Source organism: Manis javanica, chromosome 1 (assembly GCF_040802235.1).
Source record: "Manis javanica isolate MJ-LG chromosome 1, MJ_LKY, whole genome shotgun sequence".
In the NCBI taxonomy this organism is placed as follows: domain Eukaryota; kingdom Metazoa; phylum Chordata; class Mammalia; order Pholidota; family Manidae; genus Manis; species Manis javanica.
In genome coordinates, this window is record NC_133156.1 from 97,054,810 (window position 1) to 97,079,469 (window position 24,660).

The window sequence follows — 24,660 nt, forward strand, 5'->3', positions numbered from 1 at the left end:
TGAGAACCATCGCCACCCTGAACTCCAGTTTTCTTTCAATGGACTTTCAAAGTGGCCCCTCTCCTTTTCTCCTAAAAAGGAAAACTCTTTGATTTCCAGACTTGTCTATAGTTTGTGAGAGCTTCCATCTACTGAACTGCAATTCCTGTATAAACCTATTTTGCTGGTGAAATAACCGGTTTTGTTACTTTTAAAGTCAACAGATAACCATGTTTATTACTGTTCTACCTCTACATTGTGTACATCTGAACATCTTATCAAACAAGCTGCTCTGAGCTGACCTTTATCTACTTCTTAGAGTCAGCAGACCTGGACTGGCTTGACCACTGACTTTGCCCTCCAGCACAGGACATTACTTAAACCTTTTTTTTTCACATATGTACAGAAAACTTCCAAGGCAGTGCTTGCTTTGGCAGAAAATATACTAAAATTGGAATAATACAAAGATTATTAGCGTGGACTCTGCACAAGGAAGACATCAAAGCTGTGACATCTTCCACATTAAAAAATAAAATCCCCAGCCAGCCTCAAAGATAAACAAATAAGAAGCAGCCTTTGTCCTCAAAAGGAGCTTAGTGGTCTTGAGGCAGAGGCAAAACATACTTATAAAACAAGGAGGTAAGTCATTTTTTTCCTTTTTGGCCTCACTTTTCCCAGAAGAAGCTAAAACATTACTTGTCCTCAAGTTATCAATACAAAGTGAGTATAAGCCTGCTGCTTTCAAAGGACAGTAGAAGGGGGAGAAGCCCCAGTGGGGAGTGACTAGAGTTAGTCATTTATACAAGTTGTCTTCTACCTTGTTTCATATTAAGAGAAGAGGGATTTCTGAGTTTCACTGTTAACTGATAGGTTTCCCAGTCAGCCCATAAAACTCGATATGCTTAAAAAAAAAAAAAGCCCCATCATTTTAGTAACTATAGTAAATGTTTAAAACCTGAGAAAACTAGGCTTATTCTAAAAAGGAAGGGGAACAGTTTTCAAGTAACTTGAGAATAGCTCTAAAAAACTAATGGCAAAAGAAAGCAAAAGGAAAACATAAAACTAAGGAAGACCTGTCTTTTACTAAGTACCAAGGGGAAAGAAAAGTTTGTAAGTCAATCATTCCAGAGACCAAGTGCTGCTCTGAAGCATAAGGGAACCGGGGGCCTGGAGGACAGTGCCCTCAGTATTGCCGCGCCCAGGGCCTGCTAGCGTGAAGGGTGCTGCAGGCAGCAGAAACCCAGCGGAAGGCCCCGCTGGCTTCTCTTCACTGGGATCTGCCTGAAGAGTTCCTGGTCCTAGCGAAACCCCCACTGCTCAAACAGATTTTCTAAAAAGGAAAGACAAGGCAGCAGAAAGACAGACAGACCTGCTGAGGGGAAAAATGTGCCTGACCAACCAAAGAATGATTCAGACTCACTTTGGAAACTGAATTCAAGAAGGACAAGCACTCACACAGACCATGTTTAAGGAATATGAATAATTTATTTAGGCTGACACGCAGTAAAGTTTCACTAAAAGGCACATTCCGAATGAGAAAGAACTAAAGGTTTCTGAAATGTCTGCATGAAATAAATTTAAATGAATTACCTCAAAAGATCTTCACAAGAAGTAACTATAATGAGGCCAAATTTTCATTCAAAATGTAATTATACTCAGTAGAAGTGTTTGGATTATGTCACTTGGGAAAAAGAAAATCTTTGTAACAATATCTAATGCTTTCTTGGAGAATTAAAAAAACATCCTAAATCCCTGTGGGGTTCCAAAAGGAAACCAAGGAGGTCAGCTGTGGAGCACTGAGCACCGACACCTCTCCTCCAGACACCTGTCATCACTGTGCCTCTCTCCCCTGGGACCAGTGGATCTACACAATCACATGTCTGAATGTTACCGACTCATGAGCAACCTCCCCAACCTGACACCTTGGAGTTGAAGATAGAATAAAAAGGTTGAGAATGTTTCAAGACACTTTGAAAGAAACTCTCTCCCCAAAAAACAATGTTTGGGGAAAACACGTCTCTTCATGCAAATCAATTCTGTAGTCACTTGGAATTAGTACAAGCAAAGAAGAGAAAGGACAGCCATTTCCCATTTTTTCTCTTCATCCTGTCTTCATCCTGGTTCACACATCATGGGAAAAAGAGTCAGGCTAGACCTGCCTTCAAATGGTGTAGCAATTTGACAAAAATCATCTACCTCTCAGAAGGAAAGGACAAATTCATCTGTTGAGTATCTATCATGGGTCGGCACAACCTGACCTTTGTTTATTCCTCACTGCTGCCTGGTAAGATATGATTATCTCCATTTTTGGGTAATGAATTTGAGCCTCTAAAGCTAAATTACTTTGCTCAAAGTCACAGAGAAGGTGACTGGTAGAGATGGGATTTGAACCCTGGTCCACCTGACTTCAACGCCCAGGTCTGTCTGGCATGACAAACTGCCACCTCAGTAATTTAAATATGGCTTGAGGTACCCATCCTGTACCCATTCCCTATAACAAAGGGAACTGTTCTCATTGCCTTAACTCCTCACCACACCCTAATGAGATATGACAAGAATCTATTTTCAAGAGTTTTATTTGCCTATTAGAGGAGTTGTAAGAGCAGCTTTTGACATAAAATTACTATATGTGCTTCAGTCACCAGGTGCCTTTGTTTAAGTCACAGTGTAAGAACACCACCCTCAAAAGGGAAACAGAAGCACTTGTTCTGCTTGGCAATTAAAGTTGGAAAAGAACTCCATTAGACATTAGGGGAGGAGTAGCTTAATCTCACAGAACCATCTCAGGTTTTACAACTTGTGGTCCACCTTCCTGGCCATGTGCCCTTGCACTGCAAGTTCTCAGAACAGTAAGTTGTCCAACTTGTTTTTCCTGGTTTCTGATATTTTACACCCACAGATGCTCCCCCAGCAAGAGCCTCAAAATTGCCTCTGGAAAGTTCCCTCAGTCTCCATCCTTGGTTATTTGAAGACAGATGCTCCCAAATGTACTAATCCCACAAATGAAGAGATCATGGACCAAGTCTGAGCAAGTCAGATTAATTTACATTGATCAGATGGCACTGAGGATATAGCAAACATAATATATCCCCTACCCAAATGCACTCTGCCCTTAGGGAAATAATACTGCCTACTGGGGAAATACAAGCAAAGGTGATTTCTGAAATTCCTTGAGAGCTGGTAAGTTATCAGAGCTTTGTGAGGGGGTGAGGTAGAGAAGAAACCTTATGCTCAGCAGTGAACTTTATGAATCTCATTCAAGGCCCCTTGCTATAGAAATAGAAATCTTGGTGCAGACTGTATGAAGTTAATACTCATGTATCTTAAGACAACATGTCCAACAGTGTGCCACAAGGCACGGAACACCTTTGTCCTCAGAGCCAGTTACCATCTAGGGGTGCAGATGTCCTGCAGTTTACTCCAGTACTCCATAAGGTTATCATTTTCTAGACATGCCATATGCATACATTAACTCAAATGCTCACTGGGTTTGCAGTGTTACACAAGCAGCTTAGCTCTAGAGTTCTCAAAGAATGAGCCCCAGACCCACAACGAACAACATTAGAAATACAAATTGCCTGGGAACTCATTAAAAATGCAAATCTAAGGCCTCATTCCAGTGCTACTGAATGAGAAACTCCGGGGGTGGGGCCCAGCGAGATGCTTTAACCAAGCCTCCAGGTGTTCCTGCTGCTTGCTAAGGTCTGAGAAGCACAGATGGAGGACAGTTTTCCTCCCCGTCACAGACAACAGCCCCATTTAGACCATTATTCTACAGTTAACTAAGTGCTAATTCTATGGAGCACCGGAAACCTAAGAATTCCTGCTTTCAGAGAGCCACAGAAACACTCACAGCTGCAGCACCTATTCTACCTCCCACCTCCCCTTCTAACACACTTCCCTAAGGGGGCTCTCCAGGATGCCCTGGCCAGCTGCTCACACCTTTCCACTCACAGTAGTGCTGGGACAGACAGGCTCCTCTGTGCTCCATGATGGGCAGGACACTTCCACTTCTGTACCAATCTGTCCCATCTGCAGCCACGGATAACAGTGAAATCTGTCTTGGGGTGAGATTCTGGCACGCCAGTAGTTGGTAGCCCACAGAACTGCTGTGATGTTAACGAATACTTGTACTGGTTGAAAATAGAAAAGCTATTCAAGTTTCTTCAGATGTCTAATGCTGATTACCACCACTGCTCTGTCCCAGTCACCTGCTCCATGCATACCCATCTCCTTGCTCCTGTGTGCAGGGAGATAATATGCAGAGCCTGCCTACACCCTTCAGAAAAATATTGGTTGTTGTGTAACATAAAGCAAGATTACAAGTCTACAAGAGGACCATTAAGTTCAACTGCAACCAACATTAAATGTACTTCATTTTGGGTACTCTTACCCAATCTCCCTTAATCAAGCTCATCACTGCAAGTACTAAATATTATTATTCCAGCTGCAGTTCATTTGGCACTAATAAATTATGTGCTGTAGATGGAACTTTTATTTACCCATTTGTACATGAGGACTCTGTTAAATGAACAGACAAGACCACCTTAGGGCAGCGTGATTATCTTCATCATAGTTTAAGGAAACCAAAAGCAACCCAAGGCTGCCCACCAGGGACAGGGTCCAGGCCATATGCTCAGGAACCCTGTCCCCTCTCCACACCCAGCCTGCGAGCTCACCAGCTCTTGCCATGACAGATGAAGGCTGGGAACAATGCTACTTAAATGTTACATCACAATGTCAAAGCCTTGGGGAACTTCTAGAAAAAAGACTACCTTGATCAATTTTTAGCTTTTAGATTTAAGGATTTAGCTGTTAGACTTAGGGTTTCATACTTAAAAATATGATCTTGTTCAACAAATTTCATTTACTGCTTGGTAACAATGGAGAAATGAGCTCATGCCATGTTCTCTCCAATCTTAGTCTGTTCCTCTTCTGATATAAATTGCGTGCACAATAAGAAAAAGCACAAATTAGGAGACATGCAGAATATACTCACTGAAAAGTGGTGTGCTGATCTGTAGTAGATAGGCATTCTATGCCTATCTCTTTTTAACCCATTAGTTTTAGTAACAAAGTTCTGTTTTCTCCAACTCTACTTCTACTGGCAAAGAAAACTGAGGTGCAAGGGTTTCCATCAAAAACCACACCAAAAAAAACAAGATATAAAGGTAAATCTAATACTTGTTCAGCTATTTATATATTAGGTCTGAGACAAATTATGAAGCCCTCTGCAAACCTCAGTTTACTCTTTAATAAGAACAGTGCCCACACTGTAAGGACTGTAGTTAGGGTTATAATAATAATACAAAGTGGCTAGTCTACAGTAGCTGCTTAGGAAATGGCAGTTGCTACCTTTCTCTCACTTACTGTGATTTTTTTTGGCTTTGTTGCCAAAATTAAGATGTGAAGCTCAAACCCAAGTCAGCCTGATGTAATACACTGAACAGAGCACGGGGAATGCAGAGTCCGAACTTCTAATCCAAACTCATGTTACCACCACCCAGCCACCACCTTATTAGTGCTGTACCTCACAAGTCTTGAGCTTCCTCATAAATTTACAGAGGCAGACTGAAGGACCTCACCCTCAGGGGCCCACACACCACTCTTGGATCCTGCTTCATTTTACTTTACCAAAGCCAATCTGAAATTCATTCACGGCAGCACCTGAAACTGAAGTTCTAACTTTCAGTTACTGTTTTGTCAGAATACTGTAGCTATCAAAACTAACCTCAAATACACATTTTACAATCAACTCTTTAATATTCACCGTATAGGTGTGTGCTTTTCCAAAGCTAGGCCCCAGGTTTAAGTATTTGCTCTAGAGAAAAATGAACATATGTGTCTTGGTATTTACGAGCTTCTGAAAACATAGATTGGGGAAGGGAGATTTGAGCACAGAGATAACACGAAATACTCATCTGCATGGACTGTCAATTCTGGCACCATGGCTGAACAGTCCCACCACTGGCCTTCGCAGGGTGCAGGCAGGACACAGTTCCCTGCTCTTGGAAGAGGCCCTGCGCAAGCAAGAGCAGAAAGCGATCCGAGCAGCAGGACACCCTCCATGGGAGGACACAGCAGAGCGCTGAGGGGCGCTGGGGCGAACGAAGCAGGCACATTCAAAGCTGCTCAGAAACTCATCCAATGCTATTTAAATTGCACTTCGAATTTAAACCTGGTCAGGTGGCCACAGACATCAAAAACGGGAACAATTACAATTAATTCATGTAGCATGTGCTCATGCAGTACATATTGTCTGCAGAAAACCACTTCTCTAGAAAACATTTCCTCTTTCACAAAATAACTGTGGGAACTGCCATCTGCCACATTATGTGAGGAGGCCCTGCCCCAGAGCACATTGGGTTAGTGTAAGGATGGTCACCTGAACCACACCTACTCAGTCCGGGTCCCCTCGCCAGGCCAATCGCAGATAAATCAGTAATATGAAAAACCCAAGAGCTCCATGTAGCTATCTGCCCCCTTCCTATGAGAGGAAATGAAGCCTACCCAAGCAGAAGGAAGTCAAGAGAAGAAAACAAATCCTATTGTTCTGTAAGTCCCTGATTTTAATTGTTCCTAATACACAGCCACATCCCTGCCTTCTGCAGCTAATAGTTATTTCAACCCTTTCTAGGATATTATGACTTAACACCCCAAATCTTACAAATAAATTTTATATTTCTTACTTACGCTAATTTAAGTTCTATTTCTGTCACTATAACCAGGAGAATGCATATTTGTGAAACATCAAAATTCTTGTCTTCCTAGTCAGCTGTTTCCTTTCAATACCCTGTAAGGCAATCAGACTTTCACTGTCCTTCACTTTCTCATATGCATCTCACATCAGTCTTGAGACAAACAAAACAATACGGGCCAATTTTATAGATAAGGAAACTAAAGTTCAGAGCAGTTAACGTATTGCCAGAGTGCTGGAATCAGTATTTGAACCCAGAACTCTAAGGGTCCAGTGCTATTGTCCCTACACCAGGAACCCTTTTCCAAATCAGACTTGTCGACATACATATTGATTAAAAGTAACAGAACTAATCTGCCTAAAGTCACAACGAGAGCAGTGAAGCTATGCATGGACCAATGACGACGTCATGAACCACACTGGGATTAATCTGTTTTTGTGCACCTAGAGTCCAACTTAAAAAAAAAGGAAACCATTTGTTTTCCTTAACAGGATGTTGGCACAGAAATGTTCAATTAGGGTTCAAGTCCTGGCTTTGTCACCACTATGTGACCCTAGGCAGCTGAATGAAAAGAATCTTTCTATTTATTTAACAGCAAAGTTAACTTCAATGTCAATTTCTTCTGTTTTCAAAAAATTACTGTATACTTACTGAAGAAAATTGCTTAATAACTTTTTACATAACTATTCTGGTCAAAATGGGTTCATAAAAGGAAGAACAACCAAAAGACTTGACATTTACCAAAAATGTAAAATTTAAGAAGATCAAACTTCAGGATGACTGGCTGGCCATTAGGAAACAAAATTAAGTTAGATCTTATCTCATATCATAATAAAAAGTAAGTTTCTCAATCTGAATGAAGGATGGGCTTTAATTAGTGCTTATGAACCAATATTGGTTCATTTGTTGTGACAAATGCACCGTATTAAAGTTAGATGTTAACTACAGGGAAAACTGAGTGCAGGGTATATGGGAACGCTTTGTTACCATCTTTGAAACTTTTCTGTATATCTAAAACTATTCTAAAATAAAAAGATTGTTTTAAAAACTGGATTGGGGTGATGGCTGCACAATGCTAAGTGTTTACTAAAAGTCATTTTATAAGCTGGACACTTCTAATGGGTGAATTTCATAGGATACAAATATACATCACTAAAGCTGTTTCTTTAAGTTCCTAGGGTCCTTAAAGGTCTAAATTGAAAAAATTATAAAATCAAGATACATGAGAGAAGACCTTTACACAATCAGGGATGAAAAAAACATGCCATGAACTGACAGATATGCTTAACCACCTGCACACATTTAGTCCATAACAGAGTAAAAAAAAACAAAAGTATGAAATACAGAATAAAGTACAGAAGGCTATTATTTAAACCTTGAAAGCATAAGGAAGCCTTTCTAGGAACAGAAAGAAGTACAGAAGCCATTACAGACAGATAAATGTAAGTACATGAAAAATAACATTGTAAACAAAGGTAAAAGACCAACAAAAGTCTGGAAAGAAATACTAGCAACATGTAAAACAAAATGCTAATATTCATAGTATGAAAAACCCCAATAAGAGTGAACAACCAAAAGAAAATAAGCCATGTTACAAAGTCAAGTGATTTAAGAATATAAATAGCAGATGAGATATGCTTAACCACAACATTTTTTTAAGTTAAAATGAAATTAATCTTCGCTTATCAGATTGACAGAAATTAAAGACCGATAATGTCCAGAGCAGGGAAAAGACTTTGGGAAATGAGCACTCTTATGTACTGTCTGTGGAACTCAACAACCTTGAAAAACAAGGCAATTTGGCAGCACCTAACAAAATTTAAGATGTGTACACTTGACCACTTCTAGAAATCTTATACAAATATTAGCAAGAGTGCATAAAGACATGTATAAGAATGTTCACTGTATGATATCTGTAATAGCAAACAACTGGAAGCAATCAGCATGTCCAGAAAAAGGGGAATGAATCATGGCATATTCACACTGTAATACCATACAGCCGTCTAAAGCAATTAGATAAATGTCTGTGTACTGGCAGACTTAGAAAATGTTCACAATACAAGGTGAATTTTTAAAAAAAGCAAACTGCAAATACATATATACATTATGATCTCTTTTCTTGGTTAAAAAATAACACCAAATTATTAAAAGTTAAATCACATTATTTACCATATGTAAGGCATTATACTAAGTATTTTATAAATATCAACTCATTATAACAACCCTATTAAGTAGGTACAATGATCATTCCCATGTCTGAGATAGAGAAGCTCAGCCAGAGACATGGAATACCTTGGCAGGTTTCAAAAAGTAACTGGCTGGGCTGAATTATAACCCAGGCAATCTGATTCTAGTCTACACTTTTACACCCACTTTACTATGCTGCGCTGATTTTGTGTCTTTGATTGTACAAATGGATGAAGTCTAGATGGGGAAAGGGATGGGGCGGGGGGCGCGGGGAGCATCCACACTACACCAATAAGGAGCCCCTAATTTCATAAAAATTAAATTGGAGTGAGCAAGGGAGCATGTCTTAGAATGTATGAAGTCAGTAACCGTACAAGAATAAAAAAAGCCTAGAAAGATATAAAACTGTTAAAAGTTATTAAGTGGCCCCAGTGGCAAATTGAGGGAAACGGGAAGGAACTTTATTTTTTCTCTATCCATACTATTTTGCATTTTGTTTTAATAAACTTGTATTACTTTTATATTAAGAACTTCTTGTAAACCACCACAAAAAAAAGCCGTTTTAGAAAGTGGAAAGTTGAAGAAACTTCATGGGCAACAACAGGGATTGGCCAAATACAACTGTACAATGGAATGTTATTAGAGAAGGTGTGTATGAAACCAGAATTTCACACATCTCCAATGGCTGTATAAAAGTAGTACAACTCCAAAGAAGACAATTTCAGTGTTCTATTTCTATCTATCAAAGTTATAGATGCGTATACCCTTTGACTCAGTTATACTACTCTGGGATAGCTAACCTACAGAAGTATACAAGTATAGACCTATATACAAGGTACACAAAGTTTGGGTTTTTTTTAAATCATATTATTGTCTGTTACATGAAACAGCAAATGTAACCATTACTGACTACACTTACATTACATTATGTACAGAGACTGTATGTAATTATGTCACATTACATTACATTACATACAGAGCCTGGTTACACAAACCGTGGTACATCCATACCAGGAGAAGGTGCCCTATGCAGTGGTAACAATGATCACCAAAATAAACTGTAAAGTAAAAAGAGCAAGATGCAGGCAGAATAGTATGATGCTAACTTTTGTGTAAAAAGCAGGAAGTTTATTTTTCTTTGGTTTTATTTTCACAAAATAAAACAATGAAAGGAGGCACAAGAAACTAAGCACCTAGAAGAGTGGGAGAGGGGGAGGAAAGAAACCCAGAGCCAGGCAGATGGGGACTCAAGAATGGCAAGGAGAGGTTTCTCTGGAAACCCGTTTTTTTTTTTAATTGTAATTCTGACGATGGGCTTTTAAAAAAGGAATAATTAGGAAAACTTTTATCTTGCCAAAAAATACAAAAATAAAGACACAGTATCATACTGACAGATGCAACAATATAAACCAATCTCATAAGACACCATACTGAGGGGACACAAAGCACTAGTAAGTAATTCCATTTATATGAAGCTTAAGAACAGGCAAAACTAACTGATGTGACAGAACCAAGAGGAGTTTACCACTCTCTAGGGGACCCTGTCAGAGAAGAGGCATGCGCAATCCCTGGATACTGGAATGTTCTGTATCCTGATCTGGGTGGTGGTTACATAGGCATATGTGTGTAAATATTCAGAGTCATACAATTAAATTAGTGCACTTTATGTATTTACTCTGTGTGTATATATATACTTTAATAAGAATTTTTAATAGTATCAGAAATTTTTCTGAAAAATCTTCAATGATGTGGTTAAAAAGTTTACAATATAATGCTCAATCAGAAAAGGTAGAATCTTACACCAATGGGAACTATAATCATACTTCTCACTGAGAATAAGGAGGGGGTAAAAGGATTAAAGAAAATACACCAAAACAGTAACAGAGAGGTAGAATTTTCTTTATACTTCATTGTATTTTCAAAATTCTCTAGTTACCAATCAGATAAAATAATTATACATATTATTTTTTAATTCAGTAAAAGTATCTGTTAGATCTGGGTTTTGAGATCTGCAAATTTAAAGAACCTTTATACATTTAAAAAATAATGTTGGTACAAACTTGAGTGACTGACTACAAAGGACCAGGTTAATACCCAAACAGTGTGCAAACACAGCCTGCTTACTTTACAAAGTACAAGATATCCAAAAAGGGGAGGGGAAAAAGACAACCCTAAAAATTCCTAGGAAGACAGAAAAACCACTGTGCTGGAGAATGAGGGACAGGAAATTAGAGAGTTGCATTTTCTCAACAGATAATGCAAAAAGACAAAAATCTGCCTAACACTCTGATCTTAATGATGTTTACAATCCAAAAAACACAGTTAGATCTAATAAAATAATAATGTCTAGACCTACCCTAGCATGTAACTAATAATATTCAGCAGCTAACTAATTGTTTCTCTAGTTTTTCTTTTTCCCCCAAAACAACCCATTATTATTGTATGGGGAGTGTCTTATCTTTATTCTAACTAAAATTAGAATTTTAATCCTCACTTAGTATAAGTAATTCTAGATTCTCTTTCATTATTTTCAGTGGAGATTATTTTTAGGATATTAGTTTCTAATAACTAAAAGAAGGAATAATCACTAATGCACTCCACTGTCATGCACTTTACATGCAGCATTAAGTATACCTACTTGGACAGCTAGGTCATCAGTGTGAAATTTATCTGAGTAAATAGCGCAAAAGAGCAGAGAAATGAGAGTGAATCTGGTTGTGGAATTGGGAAAAGAATGAGAATGCGTTCCTGATTTCAGCAAAGCACACTTGAGCAGGTGAGGAGGAAATGGAAGGACAAGCCCATTACCTGTGGTGAAAACCACCTCCAGATACCTTATTGCCAATAGCCTCTCTTAGGCATTTCAGTTGGGAAAATGAAAGGCAAGAAGAAATGAGGAATTTGTAAGGGACTAAGTAACAGAAAACACTATTATGCTCAAAATCACTATGTGTGCTATTCAACAGATGATTAAGTTTCATACAATAAAATGTTTATTTATGACAGAGAAACTATGAAGTATACGTGGGACAACCTCCATGCTGGCTGTCAGATTTCCAGGGATTCCATTATATAGGAAGCATCATAAAAATAATGCCTTTTTACATGTAAAGTACTTCCATTTTCATCATCACATAGCTCATCAATTGTTACTGCTGTCTGTTGCCAAATTATCAAAAGCACCCAGAACTGATTAAACTTTCATGACAGTAAAATCATATGAGGTCAAAGTTCACTGGGACTCCAATATCACTATCACTGGTCTCTCTCAAGTCAGGTTTTTTTTTTTTTTTTAGGCTCTTGAAACCTTCAGTAAACAAATCCAACAGCCAGTAAAAACTGACACACCCAGAAACTCTCGGCAAAACATTTACTTCATAGTTCACAATAGACTGTCCTATTCCATGTACAGGTGGCCTTGCCTGGAGGTAAAGGTCAAAAGGAAACACTTCCTCTAATGCCTTCATACTTAATGGGGGAGAAAATGAGGAAGAAAAAAAGAACAAGCAGGCTTCAAGGAGAGGTTAGGATGATTGGAACTATCATCTCAGTGCCAAATATATACCACACCTCCTGATTTTCCTAAGCCTGCCTCATTTTTTCTCCTGAACTATAAAAAAATTTCATCTGCATTTCTAGATTTCTTCAAAAATCAGGTATGTCCAGCATGCCAGCACTTAAAGGAGTCTTCAATATGAGCAATGTCTTTACATCTGGCCTGACCAGCAGCACCCATCCTTAGCCCTCTCTACTCCACACCCACTGGCTGAAACCTAGCTACCCAGGAACCAATGTCCAGGTTTCCCAACTAATCTTCCTGAGTGGGAATCAATCTACTCAAAGAAACCTACGACAGCAGTTTCTGAGGTTGTCTCCAAAAGCAGTCTAACAGAGGATGTCCAAGAAACAAAGTCTTACTCCAGACATCTCTAAGGACTGGTTAGGTATCAGTAACACACATTTGGGAGGTTATTTTGGGAGACAGGGACTTTCTGGCTTTTCAGCAAATCTCATATAGGCAGCCACCACTGGTAGGATCAACATATATACAAAAAAGGAAATTGCTCTAATCTCTCTCTGCCTCACGAATATATTTCACAGGTGTTAGTGCAGAATCATCCCTCTGATCTGCGAGGGCGTTACCCATGTAAGAAATACCCTTGCCAGTCTTGACCCAAGACAGCAATCAATAGTTTCCTTCCAATATGAAAGGCAGGCAAGTAAAAGGGGGAGGGGAGGCATCATTTTTGGTTTGCAAAGGCCAAGTTCTTTCTACACATTTCGTTTAGAACCCATTTCTTTCAGTGTCTAGATCCACTTCTGTAAAGTGGAAATCTGATTTTTATCTCATAGTAAAACAATTTTCACCTCTCCCACCTTCTTTACGTTCTGAGTTAAAACTGAGGCCACAACTTTTGCAACAGACACAGACAATAATTCTCAGAACAAAGTTTCACAAAGCGCTAAAATTCAAGTTTAGAGACAGGAACCTAGGAGTTTAATAAAAGACTGGATGTTTGCTGATATTTTTTAAACACTTACCCACTCTTCAACATTGGGGGGCTGCTCATCATAAATATGTTCCTTGTCCCACAAAATATTTGACTTGTTGTATTGGTCCATCTTTCTTCGAGTTTTCACAGCAAAAAAAATTATTAAGGCAAAAGCCACAATAACCATGAACCCCAGTATAATGGCAATGGCCTAAAAAGAAATTGAGGATATTGACACAATTAGAGTTGAATCGCTTACATTACCCCAGTCCACCCTCTACAAATACCTAAGGCCATACTAAGTATCTGTGGTTTAAATGATATGAAACTGATAAATATGGTTCCATTTTAGAAATATAAAATACAGCCCACAGTAGTTGGGCTGAGGCTAGCAAATCTCACACATACACACACTCAACTTGATTCAATCCCCAAAATATGCTTAAAGTCACCTACTATACCACCCCCATTTCAGAATTATAGAAAACTAGTTCCAAAGCTTAAGTACCAGGGGGCTGTATCTTTATAAACAGGTAAAAATGGCCAGTAAATTAACCCAATCATTGGTATACTTCTAAAGGGCTTGAAAAATGCTATTCTCAGAAGTAGTTTTAAATGCCCAATGATGGTTGGCAAATCCTTTTACACTGAAATTTAAATTTCAGTCCACAGTTGATCTGCCTAACCACAAATTATGCAGGCATGATCTAACCAAGCTATAAAAGAGAAAATGGATGAAGGACTCCTTTAGTCTAGAAGGTGGATTCTGTTTAAGGAATCTTTTGTGTACTTACTGGAAAGAGCCCCAGTGTCTGACAGGTGTGTTAAGTGGTACACTGGCCTGGAGGCACTTGGAGTTGAGGCAAGTATCAGGACTCTGGTCTAAATGTCTGCTCATGGGTAACAGGAGGTGTCTCTCTGCAGCTATCTATGATATCCTTTTTCAATTACAAGTTTTGGGTAGGCAGAGGACTAACAGAGATGGGGTTGTGGTAACACAGGAGTATCAACCCTCAGCCCTACTACCACAGATGCATCTGTCAACAACAAACATGTTTAAAACCTTTCTATATTCAAAATAATGGCAGTTACTGGAGAAGGTCTAATCTCACAATAGTGACTCACTCAGGTGAAAGAATGAGAATTCCTAATCAGTGTGAAGAAAAAAAAAGGAACAAAAGATGAGTAACCCAGAAACATTTTCTTAAAATAATTAGAATGACTCATGGCAACTGAAGGCAGAGTTCTCGACCCTTACCCCTTGAATCACCTGAATAGCTTTTAAAAATACTGACTTAACACTGAAAATTACAAAACACTTTTGAAAGAAATTGAAGACCTACATAAGTGAAAAGACATCCTATGTTGTTCATGAATCAGAAGAATTTAATATAAAGAGGACAATACTTCTCAAGTTGACTTACAGATGAAATGCAATCCTTCAAAATCCTTGCTGGCCTGTTTTTGCAGAAATTGACAAGTTGATCCTGAAATTCTTATGAAAATGTGAAGAACCCAGAAACTAGCCAAAACAACCTTGAAAAAGAACAAAGTTGGAGGACTCCCACTTCCCAATTTCAAAGCTTTACAAAGCTACAGTAATCAAGACAGCATGGTACTGACATATGGATAGAAATACAGATTAGTAGAATCAAACTGAGACTCTAGAAATAAATCCTGATGTTTATAGTTAATTCATTTTTGAAAACGGCATGAAGAAAATTTAATGGAGAAATAGTCCTTTCAACAAATAGTACAAAGAACTGGATATCCACATGCAAAGAATATTGGACTCCTTCCTTATACCATACCCAAAATTAACTTAAAATTGATCACAGACCTAACTGTAAGAGCTAAAAGTAAAACTTAGTAAATCTTTGTGACTTTGAATTAGACCAAGTGTTCTTAAACATGACACCAAAAGCATAAGCAACAAAAGAAAAAATTAGACATCACCAAAATAAAAAACTTTTGAAAAATACACAAAGTGAAAAGAAAATAACAAAATGAAAAATACTTACAAATCATGTATCTATTAAGGGACTTACATACAAATAAAGAATTCTTACAATTCAATAATAAAAATACAAATAGTCCAATTAAAAAATGGGCAAAGATCCTGAATAGCCATTTCTCCCAGGAAGATAGAGCAATAGCTAAAAAGCTCAAGATCATTAGCTATCAAGGAAATGCAAATCAAAACGAGGTACCACTTCACACCCATCAGCATGGCTGGAACCAAACAGACAAAAACAATTGGGTGAGGAGAAGGTGGAGAAACTGAAATCCTCATATATTAACAGTAAATGTAAAACAGTGCTGCTTTGGAAAACAAGTCTGATGGTTCCTCAAAAGTTCCTTAGACAGAGTCACCTTAAGACCCAGCAATTCCCTCCTGAGGTATATACTCAAGAGAAATTAAAACGTAGTTCACACAAAAACTTTTACACAAATGTTCAGAGCATTTTTCATAGCAGCCAATGTGGTAACAGCCTAATGTCTATCAACTGCTGAATGGGTAATAAAAATGTTCTATATCCATACAATAGATTATTACTCAGCAATGAAGAGGAATAAAGTACTGGTACATGCTACAACATGGATGAACCTCAAACACATTAATGCTAGATGAAAGAAGCCAATCATAAAAGAATAAATACAGTGTGATTCTGTTTATATGAAATATCCAGAATAGGCAAATCTATAGAATAGGACTAGTGGTTGCCTAAGACTGGGGAGGGTTAGGTAAGCAACTGCTAACTGGGTATGGGGTGTCTTTTTGGGATAGTGAAAATGTTCTAAAATCGATCATGGTGATGGTTGTACAACCCTGTGAATATACTAAAACTACTGAATTGAACTTTAAATGGATGAATTATATGGTGTGTTAATAACAACACTGAGCCCATCTCCCAGATTCTGATTTAAATAGAAATGCAGCTTTGCCATGGATATTTTTTTTAACATTCCAAAGTGATTCTATTAAGCATCCAGAGTTGAGAGCCTCTGACCCAAAGAGAAAGGGGTAGTGGGGGAGACCAACCAAAGCAACCCATACCTCCTGGGGATCCACCACACAATAGTGATACAAATACTGATCCACGTAGAGTCCAGTAGCTGCAGGTGCATAAAACTGGTTGCAGAGGGCATATATTTGTGTGCTGTATACAGATCCAGAAGCCTGAGCAGTTGGGTTGACTCCCATTATATAGACAATTGTGGCAATAAACACCATGATGCCCAGGATTGCACTCACTATTATCACAGTCAAGTAGTATCTTCTTGTTCTAGATAGTTCAGATCTTATAACGCTTGTAACAAATATCACCAATGCAGCTATGAAACAAAAGGCAGCCATGGACAGCAGGAAGCCCTTTGCCGCTCTTGGATCTGTGTAGCCACCTCCGTAGCCATAACCATAGCCATAACCGTAGCCATAGCCACTTCCGTAGCCACCAAAGCCACTTCCTCCATAAGGGTAGCCTATACCACCTCCCATCAGGGCAGTTCCATAGCCTCTGTCCCAGGCAAGTGTGGAGGCAACACAGGCAAATATGGCAATGCACATCACAATAATGAGCATGGACAGAATCCGAATCACTCCTGGGGGAGAGGTCCATTTGTAGAAGTGAAGAATTTCATCTTCTGGGTAGAAGGAATACGCTGGCTGAGAGAGCATTGGTCGGACGTGCATCTCTCCACCATATATGTCATTGCTTGGTGCATAATGACTGGGTTTGCTGAAATGCACATGGAAACAATTTCAGGTTAGCACTTTTTGGAGGTAAGCAGAAAGGATGTACAGAGTACTTAGAACAATTTAAATCAACAGCTGGCAAATAAAACTATTACTGGTACTGCCCCACTGCAATGGAGCAAATGTGTGTCCCCCCAAAACTCAAATGTCAACATCTTAAGCCCTGATGTGATGGAACCTTTGGTAGGTAACTGAGGGTAGACCCTCAGGCCTGGGATTAGTGCCCTTACAAGAGACTCCACAGAGCTCTCTCGCCCCTTCTACCATGTGAGGATACAGCAAGAAATCTACAGACCTGCAGCCTGGAAAAGGGCTTCACCAGAACCTGATTAAACTAACACTATCTTGGATTTCCAGCCTCCAGAACTGTGAGAAATAAATTTCTGTTGTTTATAAGTTACCCAGTCTGTACTTTGTTTTAGCAGCCAGAACTGACTCAGACACCTAGTTTTCGAAAAGTAAGGCATCCATGCATCTGAATCACCTGGAGGGCTTATTAAAACATAAATTGTAGGCCTCCATCCCCAGAGATGCTGACCCTGCAGGTCTGGGTAAGACAAATTTCTAGATGTTGCTGGTCTGGGAACCACACACTGAGAATGACTGCTCCAGTTTCTATAGAGCAGAGGTTCTCAGATCTTGCTACATATTCCAGTCACTTAAGGAAAGATGGAGTATTCCACACCAGGTAAACCATGATCCCCGGGGATGGGAGGGGCACAGGCAGTTGAGAACAATGGTATCAACTGTGTGATGGGAGACTGGTGCATTCATATATGACACCTACACTCACTCACCTACCAAGAGTCACGTGCAATTCCTGGTAGCCTCGCTCTCCTACTTAAGGAAACACATGCATTCATTCATTCATTCACTTGACAGCTATTTACTGGAACTGCCAGGCTGATGTGTGCTGGGCGCTGAGCCTGAGAACAGGAGTGTCTCAGGCAGGGCTCCTCAGAGTTTAGTCTCTGTCCGGGCAGTAAAACATTAAAGAAATCATGACGTATCTAGAGTTAGTTATGGCAACAGCTACAACGTGAATCAAATGTGCAGTGACAGCAATCAGGGTGATGCCTAGTTGGATGTTGAAACTCCTTTATAAAAATACCTTGCAAACTCCAGTAATTTAATCATAAACACAGGTTGTGACAGACCCACTGATGTGTGAGTACATTGAATCTAGACTGCAGGCCCTAGGGAAACAAAATTCAGTTCCTTAACTGACCTCACCCCCTTTGTTCCTGCCATTATTTCCATGGACCACCTTCCTCACTCAAAAGCAAGACATTGTACTACTAAGCACTGCTAACCACAGGAATTTGAAGAAATTACCTTAGTATATGAGAATGAGAAAGAAATGGAAAGGAAGAACCTGAGAGAATACTGATAAGCTGGTCTTTGAAAATGTCAAGTATGAAAATTACATAACCCATTCTACTCAGGTATCTGGGATGCCTCCACTTGGGGCTGTCATGACAGTGTAGCTCTGAACATCCTTAAACACGTATCCAGGTATCCACAGGCACTTATTTGTCTAAGGTATATATCTAGGAGTAGAATTTCTACACTGAATTTCTTTTAATCTTTAACTCCAACTAGAAAATATCAAAATGTTTCCCAAAATGATTGTATCACTGTATACCCACTAACAGCATAATGTTCACAGAAGCATTGGTTATGATAGCCCCAAACTAGGAACAGTCCAAATATCTGCCTAGAGTGGAGGGTAACTGTGACATATCCATTGAGTGGCGCGCTACAGAGCTGTGCTGTCTAATATGCCAGCCACCAGCCACATAGATCCACTGAGCACTTGAAATGTGGCTAGTCCAAATTGAGATGTGCTGCTAAGTGTAAAATACCTAGTGACCATAGTATGAAAAAAGAATGTAACAATACCCAAGAGAGAACCGTAACATTAACTATGTACTTTGGGTAATAATGATATGTCAATGTAGGTTCATCAATTGTTAACAACTATACCACTCTGGTGGGTTATGTTCATAATGAGGGAGGTGATGCATGTGTAGGGGTAGGGGGTACATGGGAAATATTTGTACCTTCCTCTCAACTTTGCTGTGAACCTAAAACTGCTCTTAAAAAAATAGAGCCTATTAAAAAAACGAAGTATGTTAAACTATCTTGTGATCTGCTTCAGGAGAAGCTAACCAAAAACTTTTCAAACTTGTGAAGCCACTATACATCTTGTGAGTCCTATTTGTGGCAGACCCCAGCATCTGGTAGGTCTAGAACACTATCTTGGAAGAAGGAAGCAAAAACAAGTAAAGTGTTTATATCGATCACATGTTGAAATAATGGTATTTTGGATATACTGGGTTAAGTGAAATACATTATTAAAATTAATTTCTTTTATTTTTAGTATGGTTATAAGACTATGAAATTAAACATTATATTTCTATAATACTGCCCCAAAGAAAAAATACGTTTTAAAAAAAGTGAAACTATGCTGTATTGTTGAGGATGTATAAAGTGGTAAAAGAATAGAGAGAGAAAAGCATGTGGTGACCATATGCCAGAACAGTGTTTTCCAGGGAAAGAAGAGGGCGCAGGGAAGGACTTGGAGGTGTTCTGTTTCTTGACTCGAGTAATGATTTTGCTTTGTCATCTCATATACACATCCTGTGCCCTATATTATATGTATATATACACACATATATGCACAACATAAGTATATGTGTGTATGTATGTCGTATTTCACCATTGTTTATAAAAGCAACACAGAATAAATCACAAGTTAATGGAGCACTACTCAATTACTGTACTACCTAGATTATTTTAAGGACCACACTATCATGAAGAACTGTGTGCCTACCATGTTCACGTGTTAATCAGGAGGCAAAATAACAGGAACATAACCCTTATGACAGTTATCAAAGAGTTAAACTACTTAAAGGAGGAAATCTCTATCGATCTTTGCTAGCAAACTTAAAATTTAAGAATTCATTGTTAAATCCCCAAATGACTAAGGACACCAAGAACCCTCAACTTTGCTTCTTGTTTTATATAATGGCAGGAATCATTCTTGAAGTTGACGCTGGAAAACATCACGTTAAGTGAAAGCAAAAGACCACTGTGTGATTCCATTTTCATCAACTGTCCAGAATGGACAAATCTAGAAATGGAAAGTAGACTGGTGGCTGCCTAGTACTGGGGAGACATGGGGAGTGACTGCTAATAGGCAGGGGTTTCTTTGGAGAGGCGGCAATGAAAATGTTCTAAAATTGATTGTGGTAATGGTAACTCTGTGACTACTAAAAAGCCACCGAACTGTCCATTGTGAATGGGTAAATCTGTATGGCATGTGAATTATATCTCAGTAAAAACATTATTTTAAAAACCTACAATATGTTGCCAGTGGTCATCTAACAAGGCATACAGAAGCTTCCTACCATCTGTGAAAAACAAAACGGAATATACACATAAATATAAGCTAGACTATATTAAAGCAAACATTAGAAACAGATACAGTAGTTGCCTCTGCAGAAAAATAACTGTCATCCTGGAAGTTAATGGTAAGAAGGAAAAACTCTCTTTTCACCATATACCCTTTGGCTCAATTTAAATTTACAAATACAAATATTATTTTATTTCTCAAAGCAAACAAACAATAAAGTTTCCATGCTGTATTTTTTTCCATGACTTAAAAGAAATAAAAACTACAATTATTTACTTACAATTCATCAGGTCTATAAGGAGGGGGACTTTCAAAAGGTCTCGAAGACATGGCTGATGTCAGTGGTCACCTGATCTTCAGGCTAAGCAACGCCCCGCAGCTCCCAAGATAAGCCAATCTAAGCAACAGAAGTAGGGTAATGGCATTACTACTGAGCTCAGTTTCCTGGCATCACTAAGAAAACCAGTCTCAAGTAACCTCTCCCACCATGACTACTTATCTTGTTCTTCCCACTGCTATTTTTATATGTTGGACGGTTAATTCCTTGAGCACAGGAACTCACTGAGCATAGGAATCACTGAGCCTGGTAGTCCTCATGGCACCTAGCATCATGTTCTGCACATCACTGGCACATAGATATGCTTAAACTTGAGATTCTAAGTTGTAGTTATGATAATTTTACAGTGCTTTTACAGCATAGGTAAAATGTATTTTCTAAAAACAGTCCCTTCAAAGAACAAGGAAGATATGTGAAAGAAAGTTTCTTGAAATATATTTGTTTCACATTATTTTGGAAGTTCATATAAAATGAGAATATATATATATATATATATATGGAAGGGCATACAGAGCAATTATGAAGACATACTAGCCATATTAACTGAAGCATCATCTGGTTTAAAAGTATAGTTTTATCATGACAAATGATTATCAAATGCATTTATGGATGGTGGGATTGTGGATATTTCTCCCTCCTCTTTTTCTAAGTCTTCAAAATAGGCATAACTTTTACAAAAGAGAAAACACTAAATACACATTGTATTAAAAAGCCCTCTTCTCTAAAAGAAAAGCAGAATGACTTTGATCTAAAATTCCTCAGAGCACAAACCCAAATATTTGAGAGGCAATTTCACTCAATCAACAAGTATTTATTAAGTACCTACACTATACCATGGGAGCCTGTGAAGTATGAGACACAGTTCTCCGGGAGGTCACACACAAAGAAAACAGCAATGACAATGGACATTAGTAAGGGCTGAACTACATGATAAAGTGCAGAATGGAGGTAACCTGAGAAGACATAAAGAGGAAGAGCTGGAAGCTGGGGCAATAGGGGGAGGACATTTGAGCAATATCTATAATCTGAGCATATTAAAGTGTCTAATATCTTTTCCTTCTCAAATAAGGCATGCACAATCATACATTATTATATTAGGAACAGTCAAGCAATTCAAACTCTTTTAAGTTTTGTTCTTTAAAATCAATCATAACTGTCTATCCTCCACATCCTTAAGGGCAGTCTATTTCAAATTTCTCAGAATAAAATATTGCCCCAAAGGTATAGTAGGTAAAACTTCAAAGATGGAAATAGATTGAATATTAGTAATACCAAGACAGCATAATTTTCCAAACAGTGAGGGAAGACAACTGAATTTAAATGCTATTAAACATTTTGGAAGCTGAATGTCAAGTACCAATAAACTGACTTTTAAGGAATCTTATCCCTTCCTTCTATAGCTAGGGTTCACTCATTCAGGGCCAGGCCAAAAATCTCAGGCTCAATGGAAAATTCTAAACTAATCCAGACACAGGCTGAAGTTTAAGTTTTGTCAAAAATCCAAACAAAATCCCTTTCAAAACTGCTATTTCTTTGATTCAGAGTTTAGTTGTCACGTCTCTCCTAATAACAGAGATTTTATATTGTGATACAAATAACTTTAGAAGGTTCCTTAAGAGCAAGTCATGCCATACCAACTTTCCTTTTTTTGAGGTTATCAGACTGGGGGATGAAGGCAACAGAAGAGAGAACCCTGTGACCTCGAGCACATCCTGTGTATGCGCAGTGTGGTCAGGCAGATTCCTCTGGGGCTGACTAACGGAACCTAATTAGTACAAAAGAAATACCACTTACGTCCACCTGCAGAGAGGCCTCTAATGATGACCAGGGACATGGTGGACAAGCTTATCCAGATTTGCAGCTGACAGAACACTGGAAAGGCTAATTAACCCACTTGCTACTAGCATACATTAAGTTCTCTGGAAGGCCAGAATAATTGCCTTGAACAAACCTAATTTTCTTTTTCCTTGACAAATGAATTTTTGTGCCAAGTTAAAGTCTGACACTTCCTAGTTGTTTGAACAAGAGGAAAGCAGTAAGAGAACTGAGTCAAGCAGTACCCAGTAGCACGGACATGTAGTGCTCCAAAGAATCTGGAGAGTTTGGTTTTAGCAAAACAACATTATTTATTCATCACATTAAATCGATGTTGTTTAATTTTACAGCTATTATATTTATAGCATTTTATATTAGTTAAAACATCTTAAACCTTAAAGCTATAGTTTATATCTACTGTTAGTGATATATAATCAAAATCATACTAAAAATTATTTAAGTTAATATTTTTTTGTTTGCTTGTTTGTCAACCTAGTAGTTTTAAAAGATCACAATCTGAGAGGATAAATTCCTCTTCTCTTCTCCAAGCCTAGCAACCCTCATATGTCAAAGTGAGGGATAATCCTGACCTCTGACCGGGATAATTAAGATGATGTATTAAAGATGAGCAAAAGCATTTACAGCAAGGTAATTATTCTGAAGGTGAGAAATTCCAGTGTTTAGGCATTTATATATATTGTATCCATTTTCAAATACTGGTATCATGAATAAATAATTTAAAAAATGTAAACTCAGATTTTAAAAATTAATACTATGAGTACTAGATACGGGAGCTCTAGTTCAACCTTTCATTGGGAAAACTGCATTTCCTTGCTGAGAATTTCAACAAAAGCTAACAAGCTATCCCAACCTTAGGCAGTTTTCATTGAGATAGTGCTCATATCAAGGAATGATAGTTACTAAAAGGAAACCTCTCCCCAAACCTTGAAGTTTGTACACCATGTTCCAACTAGGTGCCTCTTCAGGAGAGTAACTAAGATTGTTAAAGATCTAGAAAAACTGTCTTAAGACAAATGATTGGAAAAACAGGAAATGTTTGACCTGGAGAACCCGAGAAGGACCACTATGGCGGGCTTCAAATATGTGAAATGCTGGCTTTGTAGTCCTAGAAATGGTTCTTTAAAAAAAACATAAACACACCACGGGGTCAGATTTCATCTCAATGTTAGGAAGTCTCTCCCTCACCCTGACCCCGCACACCCTCCAAGATAACAAATAACAATCTGCTCTCCTGCCTTTTATGCAGAGCTTAAAGTTTGCTGATACTGGGGTGACTGGACTGGAGGGCTTCTAAGGTCTCTCTCAAGGCAGTCTGTGACTGCACCAGGCAGCCAGGAACAGATAGACTGATGCCCAATGCCCAGCACAGTAGCTGGTCAATAAATATATGTTCGGTGAAGGAAAAAAATGACGAATGAAAAGACTTCAGGATCTGGCCTAAGGGGCTCACTGGTCAACTTCAGAGAACCAGTGCAGTGATAGGGACATAAGTCAAACAGCTGTGTAAGAGGAGCAAAGGAAGCAGACCCTTATTGAATATGGTAAGCTGAAAGCCAGCTAATGTTAAAATAGATTTTTAAAAAATTTCTCCCCTTGAAACAGCCAGAAGCTGTCTAATAGAAAATTAAGCTAAGATGGAAAACAACACCTGAGATTGCTATGCCCAAGAATTAATCTTTAAAGAAAAATGTAGGTAAAAAATAAACTATTATATTTAAGGGCACTCTGTTCATTTTCAGTCACATGCAGAAATAGTTAATTTGCCTTTAAGAAGTTTTTAAAGCTGTTCTGTTCCTGATCGTAAATGACTCTATTTAGATTATAGGCATATTATTAGTAAATTGCCTAAATTTTGAAATTAGGCAAATTTTGAAATAGGCTAGCTCTGATTTTAAGTAAGCTCTCCAGATGATTTTTAAGCATACCATGATTTTGAGAATCACTGCTTAGAATAA

At 38.4% G+C, this 24,660-nt stretch overlaps 1 protein-coding gene and 1 non-coding gene across 7 annotated transcripts in view; one reads left to right on the forward strand and one right to left on the reverse strand.

The window, feature by feature from the left end:
- The window catches only part of OCLN (occludin), a 43,233-nt gene that overhangs the window by 15,202 nt on the left and 3,371 nt on the right, over window positions 1-24,660 (reverse strand). For 4 of the 6 annotated variants that reach the window (XM_073235407.1, XM_073235413.1, XM_073235421.1 and 1 more), the window contains exons 2-4: window positions 20,813-20,929; window positions 16,416-17,097; window positions 13,407-13,568 (exon numbers count right to left, since the gene is read on the reverse strand). In XM_073235407.1, the coding sequence (XP_073091508.1) occupies window positions 13,407-13,568; window positions 16,416-17,097; window positions 20,813-20,862 (894 nt within the window). In that variant the 5' untranslated portion in view covers window positions 20,863-20,929. Of the gene's footprint in view, window positions 1-13,406; window positions 13,569-14,781; window positions 16,385-16,415; window positions 17,098-20,812; window positions 20,930-24,660 lie in introns of those variants that run through there. The other 2 variants (XM_017641257.3, XM_073235427.1) reach the window with 2 other exon arrangements.
- LOC118973868 (U6 spliceosomal RNA) lies at window positions 405-506 on the forward strand. The gene has a single exon (XR_005063388.1). It is a non-coding gene; the product is annotated as a U6 spliceosomal RNA (small nuclear RNA).